This window comes from Hyalella azteca, unplaced genomic scaffold (genome assembly GCF_000764305.2).
Source record: "Hyalella azteca isolate HAZT.00-mixed unplaced genomic scaffold, Hazt_2.0.2 contig10601, whole genome shotgun sequence".
In the NCBI taxonomy this organism is placed as follows: Eukaryota; Metazoa; Arthropoda; class Malacostraca; order Amphipoda; family Hyalellidae; genus Hyalella; species Hyalella azteca.
This window is the reverse complement of record NW_025940634.1, coordinates 24,823-39,080: the sequence shown is the minus strand read 5'-3', so window position 1 is coordinate 39,080 and position 14,258 is coordinate 24,823. Positions and strand designations below refer to the sequence as shown.

The window sequence follows — 14,258 nt, the reverse complement described above, 5'->3', positions numbered from 1 at the left end:
TCTCCTATAATACTGGTGTCTCCGCTACTGCTGCTGCTCTCTCCTATTATACTGGTGTCTCCGCTACTGCTGCTGCTCTCCTATTATACTGGTGTCTCCGCTGCTGCTGCTGCTGCTCTCTCCTATAATACTGGTGTCTCCGCTGCTGCTGCTGCTCTCTCCTATTATACTGGTGTCTCCGCTACTGCTGCTGCTCTCTCCTATAATACTGGTGCCTCCGTCGCTGCTGCTGCACATGCTCTTTCCTATAATACTGTTGATTCAGTCGCTACTGCTCTTTCCTATAATACTGGTGCCTCCGTTGCTACTGCTGGTTCTCTTCTATAATACCGTTGCCTCCGCCGCTGCTGCTGCTGCTGTTGCTCTCTCCTATAATACTGATGGCTCCGCAGCTACAACTGCAACTGCTGCTCTCTATGATACTGGTGCCTCCGCAGCTGCTGCTCTCTTCTGTGATATTGGGGTCTCCACCACTGTCCCTGCTGCCGGAGCTGTTTCACTGGTGCCGCCAATGCTGGTATCTCCAGTCGGAACGGTGGCGCTTGAAGCATATCTGTTCTTGCAAGCAAATATCGTGCGTCTTGCCTTCCCGCCACGGTGCCCACGCACAGCCTCCCTACCCTGCCAGGAAGCCTGCGCCTTCCGGTTAGTGTTCGCCTGCGACCGTTGCGCCAGATGCTCAGCCGGTGTTGCCCGTGTGGACTTCCGGCTGTGCAGCTGCCGCACGCAACGCTTCTTCCTACTCTCCGTTCTACTCTCATCTCTTGCGTGGGAAAGTGTTACATCCACAGTGTCGCTGTTGCTGCTTCTGCTGCCTTGTTGTTGCTAATGTGTTGCCTCGGCTTGTGGCTGTCATTGCTGCTACTGATGTGGATTTTGGTAGCTTTCTTTCCTGGAGTCACCAAACATGCTTGTTGTCATGACTGACTTTATAATGTAGTTAATTAAACTAATTACCGCCGATGTTTATGGTTAGGCAGCAATTTTTGACGTGCTGACTTGCGCATTTTTTTCTTGATTACCATTGAGCATCGCCACTGCCTTGGCCATCTGCCATTTTCCGTCACCAAGTGTACTCATCATTGTTTATTAATTTATTTCTTCATTCATGTGTTCGTCGACTCTTCATTATTCCTCGCTAAAAGTCGATGCAGAATGTACTTAAGTATTCTAAGAAAGTCCTTGAAATACACAGGTAAATGTTCCCTGCATTATGCTAATAAATTACGATGTGGCAAATCGTTAGATTGGCGCTGCTCTCTGAGACTCGCGTTGGGGGCGAATGTCAGCGGTGGTGCTAGTTTTTCTAAGCAGTTGGGGCAATGCGTGCTACCCTTAAATTTAGTAGCTTATATTATTGCATCGAACCATCAACTATTGTGACAACTTGAACCTAGTTTGGCTTCTCAGTAAAGAACGATACCTTGACTGTAAGTGCGAATTATTAGTGATACCCTTCTTTAATTATCAGTATTGCAGTTTTTATATGTGCGCAGTAAGCTAAGTACTTCTTACCAGTCGTGACATTGTTGTCGAATCTATATGATATTTTAGCGCGTGTTACTCACAGTAACAGTTAACTTGACGCCGGTGTTAGCGAGCAGGAAGCTTCGTGTAAAGTTGCTAATGCTTCCAGTTGCTAAAAAGGATGCGAGCCACCAGTGCTCGTGTGTACGTATAGATAATTAGCGACGAGCATAGCCCAAATATAAGTATCTTGTACTCGTTTTTAGCTTTTTTCCTGTAGTAATAATGAAACTTGTCACATTATGGTAATATATGATGAACATCGCCTACAACAAAATGAATCCTTGCATTACTGTTGATTGTCTTATCAANGATGTGTATAAGAGACAGTGAATACGTTGAGTAATGTTGAAGGACGACATTGCCGAAGATTGATAATTTCTTATCCGATGGAGGACAAATTTCATAATGTTCCTCTAGTGCTGTACTTTCGCCAACCACCCCATATCACGAATCTATATAAAGTTTATGTATACCTTCAGGCCTATGCTCGTGCACTTTTTGTTTATTGAAAGGAGATAAGCTAAAGTAACGTGATAACATGCGAAACGGTTCCTGTACTGATTTTTTGCATCTCATGTGACGTGGTTCCTGCCTGAGATGCGATGTCAGTAGACAAGGAAGCGTTGAGCTTACCTTCAGAGAAATGAGTTAGACTTTGCCTAAATAGCTACGCACTTATTGCCCTTATTTGGGTCATTCTGACCCTGGTTGGCGATGATAAAGAGCGTATCAATGTTACGCGCGGACAGTATGTCACTTTTTTAACAATACGACCCATTCATTTTTTTGAGTGTACAGATGAATTGATCATCGGTAAGAATCGACCATCGACACCCGCGCAACCATTATGTGTGCATATTCAGTTTATTGCTTGGTAATCTTTGAGAATGATTGACCAATTTTGGTTTTAAGATTAACATTTATTTCAAAATATTCGCAGAGTTATTTAATTTTACTTTTGAAATTTGACGCATTGAGTTGTATTAGATTTTGAAATATGATTCGAATGAGACAGGCGAATTTTTTTTTAATTCCACGAAGTTGATGAAGATGACACAATTTGTCACTTCAGCACATGCGTGAAGTCAGTCAAGAGAACTTTATTATGAGCATAATAATCTTTAAACATTTGCATCGGTTAAAAAGAAAAGGAAGGGAGAGGGAAATTTAAAATGAAATGGCAAGTTAAAGGATCGCATAGGCCATCATAGCTACCGGTCCTGTTCAATATAATTTTTCTGTACAGTGTTTAATACAATGAAAGGGCGCTAGGATATTTTGGATTGCGCATTACAATCATTATATATACGTTTCTCGTTAGTTTTTTTATTCGAAATTTGGATAAAATTTATTTATTTTTTCTGTCATTTCGCATATACTTAAATGCGGAATAATATAAAATCATTTATCCATAACACACTCTTTTCTTAGGCACAATTGCTATGGAAAGGTTAAATGATAGTTCACATCCAATAAAACTCGTCTAGATTTCCTTTTATTCCCAATGTACCAGAGTATACTTGATATACCATAATGGCCAAGACGTCTCAATTATGCTTAATTAAGCCGCTTGATAATGAATTCATCGCGGTTTGGCTAGCTGTATTGACGTAAGGCTGATGTCATTACTCATTAGTGGCTGGGGAGCTTGCTTCCTTCGAAAAATATCGTGTGCGGCTTACAAGATAAGTGATTTTGTAAGCGTTCGATGCCTAATTCGTGTCCAGTCTTAACGACGCCGCGTTCAAGTACATCTCGAGGGATCTGTTACTCGGGTATCTCGAATCTTCTGCTTATGTTTTGATGATTACACAATGTTAACGGAATTGGATTACGTGATAGCAAGTCTTTCCGTTTCGAACGGTGCAAAAATGTCATGCTCCGGAAAACCATCAGTAAAAATTTATGTCGAATTTCACAGGCATGTCTGGCGAGACATCTGACTGACATGAACTTTACGGCTCGTACGAGATAAACTCACTCAAGATTCAAGAAGACGTAGCGACCGATTTTTCGTCTATGATAGAGGTGTTTAGCTTGAAAAGTCGTTAGTGATTGGCTTACCTTATTTACCAACGTGGAACTATTTTTTATACTAAGAACTGTGCTATAGTACAGTTTTTATAATACGAACTCAGGGTGGCCCAGTGGTTAAATGTTCAGAGTACCAAGATTGGAGCAGAGAGGCGCGGGTTCGATCTCAGCTCTGTGCGCCAATTTCTGATCAGAATCGGCGAGGAGGCCGGGCGGTTAATCAATGCAGAATTGTAGCAGTGAGTTGCGAGTTCGAGACCGCAAAATGCAGTAAAAGTTCTGCGATGTTAAGAATCGGCGACAGGCCTACGGCCTAATTAGACGCTGAAACCGCTATTACTATTAACTGTAGCTTGTGTGGCAGCACAATATGGCCCTGGCCCAGCATATGAAACCAGTTTCTTGCCTACTTCCGGGGATCGATGTTAACTCAGCTGCCGTCAGTCGTTCTCTGCTGCAAATGTAATATTTGAGCAAGTGCACATTACATGTTGGATCAAATAATGTGAAACTATATTTTTTTATTATCGTACAGTTTTGAACTGGTCTAGTTCCCAGGTTGGATTAATCTTGAATATATGAACCACCATTCCTAGAACTCCACCCTGCCTGCTTCTCACTTACGGAACGCCATTAGTAGCATAACTTAAAATCTCATCGCTCTACATACGCTTGTGAATTTGTCGTTCTCTGGATATGACGATGTTAGAACGAACAAATATCCTTAGTTTTTTTTTCATTGTTTTGAAGTCAACAATTGTATACGTCAATGTAATGCGATCTGTATCTATGCATGTTGAGAGAATCGTAGTTCCACACAGTTTTTTTTTCGATTCTCTAGATCGATTATCTTCTAATTGAATGATCCACTCCCTTTTTTAATGGTTTTATCATACAAAAAAAAGATGTAGTGGCATATTGTCGAAATAGTGACACCTAATGCACGTAGCCCTGATACACTCCTTTGCTGCATGGGCCAAACTGGGTCGGAATGAACCCACACAAGGGCCGAAAGTGCATCACTGTTAAGGCAAGGCTTCCTCATTTCCTTAGGTGCAAGCCAAAAATCTTCCCCAGCAACTTGCAGCGCGCTGTTGACGAAATGATGTCAAATTCGAACCCATCGTAAAACCAAGTAAAGTTTCGTCAATATTTTTCGTTGAGCTTTTTTTGTTGTTGGAAAGACGTTTTTGGATTCTGCACGCTACATACAAGCATTTACAAGCGTTATTATGTCGACTCCGCTCTTGTAGCAGGCTACTTACATACTAGTATCCCGGTGCTCTATCCAATTTAGGTGACAGAAGAACAATATTGATCGTCTTTGATCCTGCTAAGTGTGTGTAACGGAAGTACAAAGGTAAATATGCCTTTGATATTTGCCGAGTAAATATAGCAATGGTAGGAGGGCAGCCGCGGCAGCGAGAGGACTGCGAGTGTTGAGGGCGAGGTTGTGACGTAAGTTCTGACGTCACGGCGTCACTATCCCTCTCCTCTCCCTCTCCTCTCCCTCTCTTTCTCTCCCCCTCACGCTGCTGCTGCTGCTCTCCCTCGTGTGTCTCTCCCTCTTTTCCTCGCCTGCTGCACCCTGCAGCGTCGGCTCTTCCTCTTGCTTGCCTGTGCATCAGTACCGCCATCCCTGGCTGCCCTTCGTCTTCGCCATGCCTTCCTCTTTATTTCTTTATCAAAGACATTGATTGTTTTACACATTTCAGCATATTATATTTATTTCTATTCTTCGCGTACAAATCTTAAGTCAATCTAATGAGATGCAATAGTTCTCATTAGACTCTCTTGAATCCAGAACTATCAGCAATTGCATGATTTTTTTTAGTTTTTTTCATGTCATGAATTGTCGGGAGAAATCGATCGACTGTGGCATTATCATCACACGTCTTCGAGCAACGGATCAAAAGCTCAGTTTTGTTTTGCTGCGGTATATCGTTACCATATAAATTCTGCTTCTGTGGTCCTCTAATGCCACCATCAAAGCTTACAGTTTATTCACACTGCCATTTGTCCTCTCGAGAATTTTGCTCTCTACACATTCATGCTTATGAAAGATTCAGGCCTGAAAAATTGTTAGAAGGTTTTCCTTACCAATTATTGAATTATTGGTGTGTCTACTGTATCTATATCAGTCATGCCAGTGATGACATTAGGTGAAATACAATGTAACCCACTAGCTGAAACCTTTTAATGATTGGACTCTATCTCATCATTTGTTTTCTTCTCTATTTTTCTTCACACTATTCACTCCAACACCAGGCCCGTGCTATGAAAAGCAGTTACGAGCTGTTATAATTTGGCTAAATCCGCCTGCCATATTAGGACGGTTTAATCGCATGACATCGGCCGCTTCGTGTACCTATGCTAGGTATGGGAGTATAACTCCAGAGCAATTTAAAGTCTGTGCAGAGCCATCACGCCTTTCATTGCATTAATTATGTCTATCTTTAGATGATACGAGACCAAGGTGACTGTTTGGCTTCGTTCAGCTTAGCTTTTTTTCGTGTTTAATTTCTACGGACGCGCGTCACACTTAGTGTGTTTATTTATTTCACTACATTTATTACTGTCGGTAAGATGCATCTAAGCTGGTGTCGGTTCATCTATGGTACTTATGCAGGTTAGGTTCATCATTTACTCGCCCTTCGAGAGCAAGGTTATAGTCCTTCAGCGTGGACTATAACAAAGCGTTTGTTGTTGGTTCTCTTCGCCTAGGGTGCGAGTAAGGCGCAAGAATTTATTGTTATTTCGAAATCATTCTCGTATATTTATTACAGCTCGTGCCCAATACTAGTATGATCTGGAGTCATGTGGCCACAAAGAATAGGTTCTGCGGGCACCCACAGGAGTACGAGCGTGGGGGTACAAGTACAGCATCCTGCTGCTCATACGGGGCATACAGCTTCCTTTATTGCAGCACAGCCTCCATCTAGTCTCTCTCCATCCCTCTCGTCTCTCTCTATCTCTCTTGTATCATTCTCCATTACTCTTGTATTAGGTACTTTCCAGCTCTCTTGTATCACTCTCCATCCTTCCCTTTCGTCTCTCTCTCTCGCCCTCTTTCTCATTAGTCTCTGGTGTGTTCAGCTTCATAATCTTTCCGTGATCGATGCAATAAAAATTTAGTCGCATTTATTTATTTTTTATGAATGATCGCGTAATTCTTTTCCCCTTGTCAAGGTACGAACGTTTCATGATTGACTGGAAAAACGTATGCGGCTGCTGTTCCTTCGACTGAAGTAACACGCAGATTTAGAAATCTTGGAAATATCGATAAGCTAAAAAGCGTGGACTAAAACTTTGAAGGAAATACTACCTGCTGATTTGTTTTGATGTCCTGATTAGTAAGCGAGATTTTCAACCAGATTTACGATGTTATGTTTTTTTTGTATGCATCAAATGTCGTTGCAGTATTACTTGTTGGTTTCCTTTCTGGTTTCATGTTGTATGCTCTGGGCAAATAAGAAAGCTGCAAATGGCACAATGGTATAGCGAATCACGAAGACGGCGAATTGATTGGTTCTCTGCGATTGTAGCTATCTGTGTGACGGAGACGAGACTTAATTTTATTTCGTCCTAGAATGATATAAGTTAATTTCGTCGTAATTGATCCATGGATTATCGTCACTCAGCATGTGCCCTATGGAGGTATCGTTGTTATTATCAGTAATCTAATCGAAGTCTGCGATTAATTTCTTATCTGATTTCCTTCTGACGTCAGTCCAGTTGTTTTACGATGACCACGCTTCTAAGGCACGTCATTATCTCGAATGATTAAATTCTTCCTAAATTGAATCATCAGTTTTCATATTACCTCAGTTTTCATGAGAAAAAGTAAGTTGTTGTAGGTTTATTCTAGGACAAACTTGGTATGTTATTGTAATATAAAAAAGGTCAACAGTAAATAGATGTTTTTTTTTGTTTAATAAATGTTAATGTCGCTTACGTCATCTTTAAATTCTAAATTTTGAGAGGGAGGTTAGCAGGCTTCAACCATTCGTCCACGAGTGTATAGTTTGGTGTCGAAATGACCGCATTATGATTAACAACAGATCTAAAGATTCCGAATACTGTGCATGTTTGTATGATCGAGTTATTTTCATTCTAAACAATGTTATTGGCTTCAGCTTCCAAGAATTGATACCATTTTATCCTCATCTTTGGATTGTCTTCCTTACCGCGAAATGAATGCCAAGACCGCATTCGAAGTTCAATTCACCAATTCATAAAACCTCGTGGATCTTTAAATCTGAGAGTGTTTTGAAGGAACGCATTTTGCTCGCGTGGCAGTATGCTCTCAGAAACGTACGACTTGTTCAAATTGATGGTCTTTCTATTCGGGCTACTCATCATATATTATGGCATCACAGTTCTTGTAGAATGTAGAGTCTTTCAACAGTTATTCGAGTGAGTGTAAACGCGTTGATGCAGGGTAGTTTAGGAGGGAATATGGGTGTGATGAGAAGAAGTAAGTCCAGCAACTTCATTATAGTTTGATGACCGTGAATCGCTGCCTCTGGAGTACACGAGGTTCAGTTACGCAATTTGCTCTTCATGTTGATCTTTGAACGGGTTGTTTAACACTTGTCGAACCTCATAGGTACAAGTGTATATATTTACACTAGGTACAATTATAACAATGTTAATTTATCCAGCAAGTTGAAGATTAAAAAAGAGACGACTAGTTGTATGGTGTTTGGTTGAGCTAACCAGCATGTTGTGCTTGGGACTCTAGAAGGTATTTAGCGATTTAAAGCGCTTGAATTTTAAGGTTGCATCCTTTAATTTTGAATTAACTTGAGTTTTTATAACACTTGAGAGGTTTTTCAGCTTACCACCTGAGCTACATGAACGCGTTATTAAGATGGCTACGCTTGTCCACTGTCTTCGACTACAATATTCACACCATGCTTAGAGTTTGTCATCCATTTTGTTACCGTTGTTCTGCTATAACTGATTACCTGTTGACAAACATATTAATTACGGATCTCTGTTTATAATCATTATTTTCGCAATACCTCCCGGAATCATCTCGGTATTACGAAGCTCGTCTGATAATAGTGACGCTATATATAGTTGTTGGTCACAACGGTTACTGCAGTTTCCAGCGCGACGGCTTCACTCAAAATAACTTAATCTAGACTAATTTGTTAGTCCAGATTGAGGAAATGATTGATTGATTGATTCTAGGAAATGTTCTCAATAACTTCTAGAACATTTCCCTCTTTCCTTTTTCCCCAAGGGTGATTTTTATTGATTTAAACTAAGCGTGGATTAACGCTGCTGAGCGCTGTAGCCTCAACTGGGTCAAGCGATTAGCAGCTAGACATCTGATATGAAGACCTTATCTATTTTATATGTTCGTTGAATATATTTTCCCTGCAGCTGTGTTTTATTCTTTATATTAATTTGTAATTTCTTTTACAGGATGCTCGCAAAAATGCTCTCGACACGACACTGGTCCAGGCCACGACGGGCATGGACCCTATTGGCCGAATCCAGATGCGAACCCGGAGAACCCTTAGAGGGCACTTAGCCAAAATATACGCCATGCATTGGGGCGAGGACTCCAGGTCAGTTTGATATTGGACACACCTTTCTTGAGTTGACACGTCTTTCTTGAGTTTTGGGCCACCTTTCTTGAGTTTTGGACACATCTTTCTTGAGTTTTGGACACACCGTTCTTGAGTATTGGACACACCTTTCTTGAGTTTTGGACACACCTTTCTTGAGTTTTGGACTCACCTTTCTTGAGTATTGGACACGCCTTTCTTGAGTTTTGGGCCACCTTTCTTAAGTTTTGGACACACCTTTCTTAAGTTTTGGACACACCTTTCTTGAGTTTTGGACACACCTTTCTTGAGTTTTGGACACATCTTTCTTGAGTTTTGGACACACCTCTCTTGAGTTTTGGACACACCTATCTTGAGTTTTGGACACACCTTTCTTGAGTTGACACATTTTTCTTGAGTTTTTGACACACCTTTCTCGAGTTTTGGACACACCTTTCTTGAGTTTCGGACACACCTTTCTTGAGTTTTGGACTCACCTTTCTTGAGTTGAGGACACATTTTTCTTGACTTTTGAACACACCTTTCTTGAGTTGAGGATACACCTTTCTTGAGTTTTGGACACACCTTTCTTGAGTTAAATTTGTCCAACTAAATGTCGCCTTTAAGGTGTAGGGGAAGAGACAATCCGGTGTAGATGGCGGATCGTTTGTTTGCTTCAAAGTACAACAATGGCCTGAGAGAGAAACTGGTGTTGTTTAAGTGTAAAATTCATGTGAAGTGGCAACTAGTCTCATCTGTTATCACGTGTTGAACATGGATTTTAAAACGGATTTACAAAGTATTTCTATGACAATGGAGGAAGAACTTCTACTGCACACATGCTACTGCTACACTAATTGCTACATTGCATACGCTGCCACTGCTACACTACACACGCTGCCACTGCTACACTACACACGCTGCCACTGCTACACTACACACGCTGCCACTGCTACACTACACACGCTGTCACTGCTACACTACACACGCTGCCACTGCTACACTACGCACGCCAGACGTAGGGTGTAGCGTCGATGACAAGCAAGGAAGCTGTGCGTACACATGAGCTAATAATACGAGCGGCATCTAAACACTGCAGCAGCGCCTGCCTCAACTGCGTGATACTGCGTTGCTACATCGCCTACTGCACCGCTGCATTCCTTACTACGCCATGGAATAGTCTGAATGCTTTGTTAAATTGTGAACAACACTGGAATATGAAGCCGCTGTTTTTTGTTTTAGGCGTTTGCCCCGAATGATAAGCAAATTTTCCAGCTATATGTGATATATGGCCTAGTGAAGAGCACACGGTGCTATACGGTCTAGTAAGGGGTATATGGCCTAGGCAAGGACCACACGGTGATGTATGGCCCAGTGAAAGGCCACACGGTGATTTATATTTATAGCGTACTGAAGGATCACACGGTAATATATGGCCTAGTCAAGGGCCCATACAGTGAGGCATGGCTTTGTTAAGGGCCACACGGTGATATATGACCTAGTGAAGGGTTACGCGATGATATATGGTATAATGAAGAGCCATACAGTGATGTATGGCGTACCGTAGTGAAGGGAGATCGCGCGGGGATCATGCTACGTGAATTTTATTTCAAATCGTTGGATATCGAGAAAAAACACCAAGATCGCAATCAGAACTCCAAAAGTGACATTTTGTGTTGACACCTTACTACCTACCTGTCGTTGAACAGATAATTTTTCTCCCAATGTAGACTCAGGGCGATAACTCACTAGTACTATTTACGGGGAATACTAATATTTATCTGGAGCGGACGACCACCTTTGCTGAGCTTTGGCAGCAACATCTCCCTCTAATACCGTGAATGCATTGCTAATTTGCAATCTCCCTTATGAAGAAAGCTTCGCTTAATATAGAATTAATTCACAGGATAAAAACAAAATCGGATGGAAGTATGAGCCAATCGGGTAGCTCAAGGCCGCAAGTGTAAGGTTTCTCACTGTCGCTACTCGGTCGTGAATATTTAGTTTCAGATGTAAAGTATGGACAAAATATTCAAGCGAACCTTGCGCATGTTAGGCATACCAGGCACGGATACGCTCGAAACCACACATATCAAACGATATCTCCCCTCTGCCCAGCAAACAACAGTGCACGGCTTCAGTATATAGCACAACAGCCCATGGCAAACGCGTCGTTACATACACATGAGAATACAAGCCATTCAGATGGGGGGCCCGTTCTGAATGTATGGTGTAACACACAAATACCGGCACTTGCCATGAAAACATTGACTCTCATAGTACACTTACAAACTTACAAAAATGAATGGGTCATGTTGTTGTTTAAATATTGATTCATTTTCTGCGAGTTTTCTCTGATGCGTGGCCATATTGTTGGGCTAAACTGGGTCAGGACGACCCACGCAAGGGCAAGAAATGCATCACTATTTGAACAAGTATCGCACATTTCTCTGACTGCAGACTCTCATTTGTGTCAACGACCTAAATACGGTAATAAGAACTATGAACTGCAGAACGCAGCGCGTTGGCATACGATTGGCTGTCGAAGGTATATATACAGGCTATTTATAAATACTCATGACGACAGATTTTCATGCTTGGCTCAGTCATATCAGCTGCTCTATGCGTGCCGTTAACACTTAATTTCGGCAGCTAGTTTTGTGAAGGATAATGTGTTGGTTTACACCAGAACACTTTCATTGTGCTCTCCCATACATTACAAGCAACAAGAGAAAAAGATAGTTACAGTAGCCGGGTTTGCTGGCAATAGAGGCTTTCGTGTGCTGCAGCAGCCTATAGCGTAAACAAAAACTTTTGTTGAACCTAATCTTTGTGTTACTTTGTAGTGGTGTTAACGAGAGTGAGTTTGTCAATTTGATGAAAAAATTGCTAGTTGCTGCAACTCTGGCCTGTATTTGGCACTTATTGCTAGCTTGGCAACATTTATACCCTGAATCTGTGGTAAGAAGAATGATGCACCGACAGCTTCACTGCAGCACCGAAGTCTTCCTCCCACGTCAAGCTGCTCGTGCCAAAGCTGTTATCGTACCGAGTCCCGCCTTATCAACATCTGCCGCACCTTATCAACATTTGTCCATCCTGACCGCCTCCAACTTGCAGCGTTCCGAGTTGCCATCGTTCAGCACGGAGCCGCTTGTCTCTGACGCTAATGCTACTTCGAAGAATCTTATCTATTATATGGGGGTTTCTATGATGAAAATTTCTCAATTGTTTCCATGAAAGAAATTCCAACACAAAGCAACGCTTTCGCATGCGCAAATAAAAACAAATGTCTTATTCTCAACAATGAGGTTGACCGTTGATGAGCTGCCGAATTTTGGCTCTGGAAAATTTCGAGTGTGGAACGATCTGGTAAAAGAGGGTAATATTTTTCACCTGACCCGTGCAGTCTGAGAAACAAATGTGTCAAACTGTCCAAATGGCAACAGGCATTATCACTCTCTTCTTGATCAGCGAGCATAGAGCTGACGTAGCACTGATACGCCCTTTCGATGGGCCAAACTGGATCGGGACGACACAAGCAAGGGCAAAAAGTGCATCGGAATTTGGACAACCTCACTCGTTAATCTAAGTTTGCAGTTTGATATGGGACGTGCGCTGTCATTTACACCTCTTCGCGCACTATAATGTACTATTTGAAGTACCGTAACTGGTTATGGTTCTCAAAGTTTTATTAAAATACTCGAGTATACCAATTCACATATATTAAAATACTTAGTGTGTGGATAGGTACGAGACCAATGTACCTCGTACCTTTGTTGCATCGTGCTTTTAATATCTAATAAAACAGGTTCATACAATTACGATCTGTCGTCTAATAATCGTAATTGTTTATAATAAAAGATATGGTAGACCCTCTTAATGATCTAAATAGGTTGCTACTATACTATTCTGTTGCGTCAGTCGGGGGCTTCTCTCTTAATTCCTTAACGTTGATCTTTACTAAAAAAAATTGTTGAAGCTGAACGAGAATAGACGTTTATTCTCCCATGCTATGACATAAAAGCTGCCTTTTAAAGTAGTTTCTATGACGCCAATTGTAGCTAAATGCTGACTACGTAAAAAATACTGGGTAATTCGCTTTAGTTTGAGTTACGTGAGCTTCTTTTTCTGCGTCTCGCTCTCTTGGGCTGTGGCTCGCTCTCTTCTTATAAATGCGAGAACCATGCGGCGGCCGAACCTCATGTATTTCCCTTGTTATTTCGTGTCTCGCTATTTTATATCCAATGCTTCCCTCGATATATCGTGATGAGCAGTTATTTCTCCAGTCATACAATCCACACGTCGTACAATTTTTTAGTTCATATTCTCTATTTCTGTAGTATCGTCACATGCATTTAAGCTGTACCCAAGGTGATGAACGGTCTCTATTGACATCCGATTAACGTTGCTCATTTCTTTAATAATTGATACTAGAACAAAATTTCTCGATTCTTTCATGAATTACCACTTGTGTGTTGGGATTGAACAGTCACTGGATGTGATGACTGACGTGCCATCTAATTCCTTCCTTCTGCCTGTTCCTTCCTTCATCCCTCCTGCCTGTCCCTGCTTCCCTTCTACCTGTTCCTGCCTCCCTCCTGCCTGTCTCTGCCTCCCCCTGCCTGTCTCTGCCTCCCTCCTGCAATTCTGCCTTCCTCCTGCCTGTCCTTTCCTCCCGCCTGTCCTTTCCTCCTGCCTGTCCTTTCCTCCCGCTTGTCCATTCTTTTCTCCTACCTGTCCCCTTCCTCCTATTTGTCTCCTCCCTTACTCCCTTCTACCTGTCCTGTCTATCCTGAAGGTCCCTTCCTCCCACCTGCCTATCCCTTCCTTCCTCCTGTTTGTCCCTTCATTTCTCCTGCCTCGCTCTCCCTCTGCCAAGAAATGTTGCTTGAAAGTACGCAACACTATTTCCCCTCTGCCCAGCTAACAACAGTGCACGGCTTCAGTATATAGCATAACCAGTATAGCATTCGGTATAGGCTTCAGTATAGAGCGAAGTTCAAATTCAAAATGGCTCTATTCGTGAATAATTTTTGTTGTGTATTTGCACGCGCAACGATTTCTACGTTTTACCAAACAATTATCAGCGTTTCCGGTGTTTTGATAGCTCTTTATCTTCTCCCGTCCGAG

The 14,258-nt window shown here is 41.9% G+C and overlaps 1 protein-coding gene across 2 annotated transcripts in view; it reads left to right on the top strand.

The window, feature by feature from the left end:
* The window catches only part of LOC108667654 (guanine nucleotide-binding protein G(I)/G(S)/G(T) subunit beta-1), a 42,711-nt gene that overhangs the window by 19,772 nt on the left and 8,681 nt on the right, over nucleotides 1-14,258 (top strand). For both annotated transcript variants that reach the window (XM_018154697.2, XM_018154698.2), the window contains exon 3: nucleotides 9,001-9,146. In XM_018154697.2, coding sequence (XP_018010186.1) covers nucleotides 9,001-9,146 — 146 coding nt within the window. The remainder of the gene's footprint in view (nucleotides 1-9,000; nucleotides 9,147-14,258) is intronic.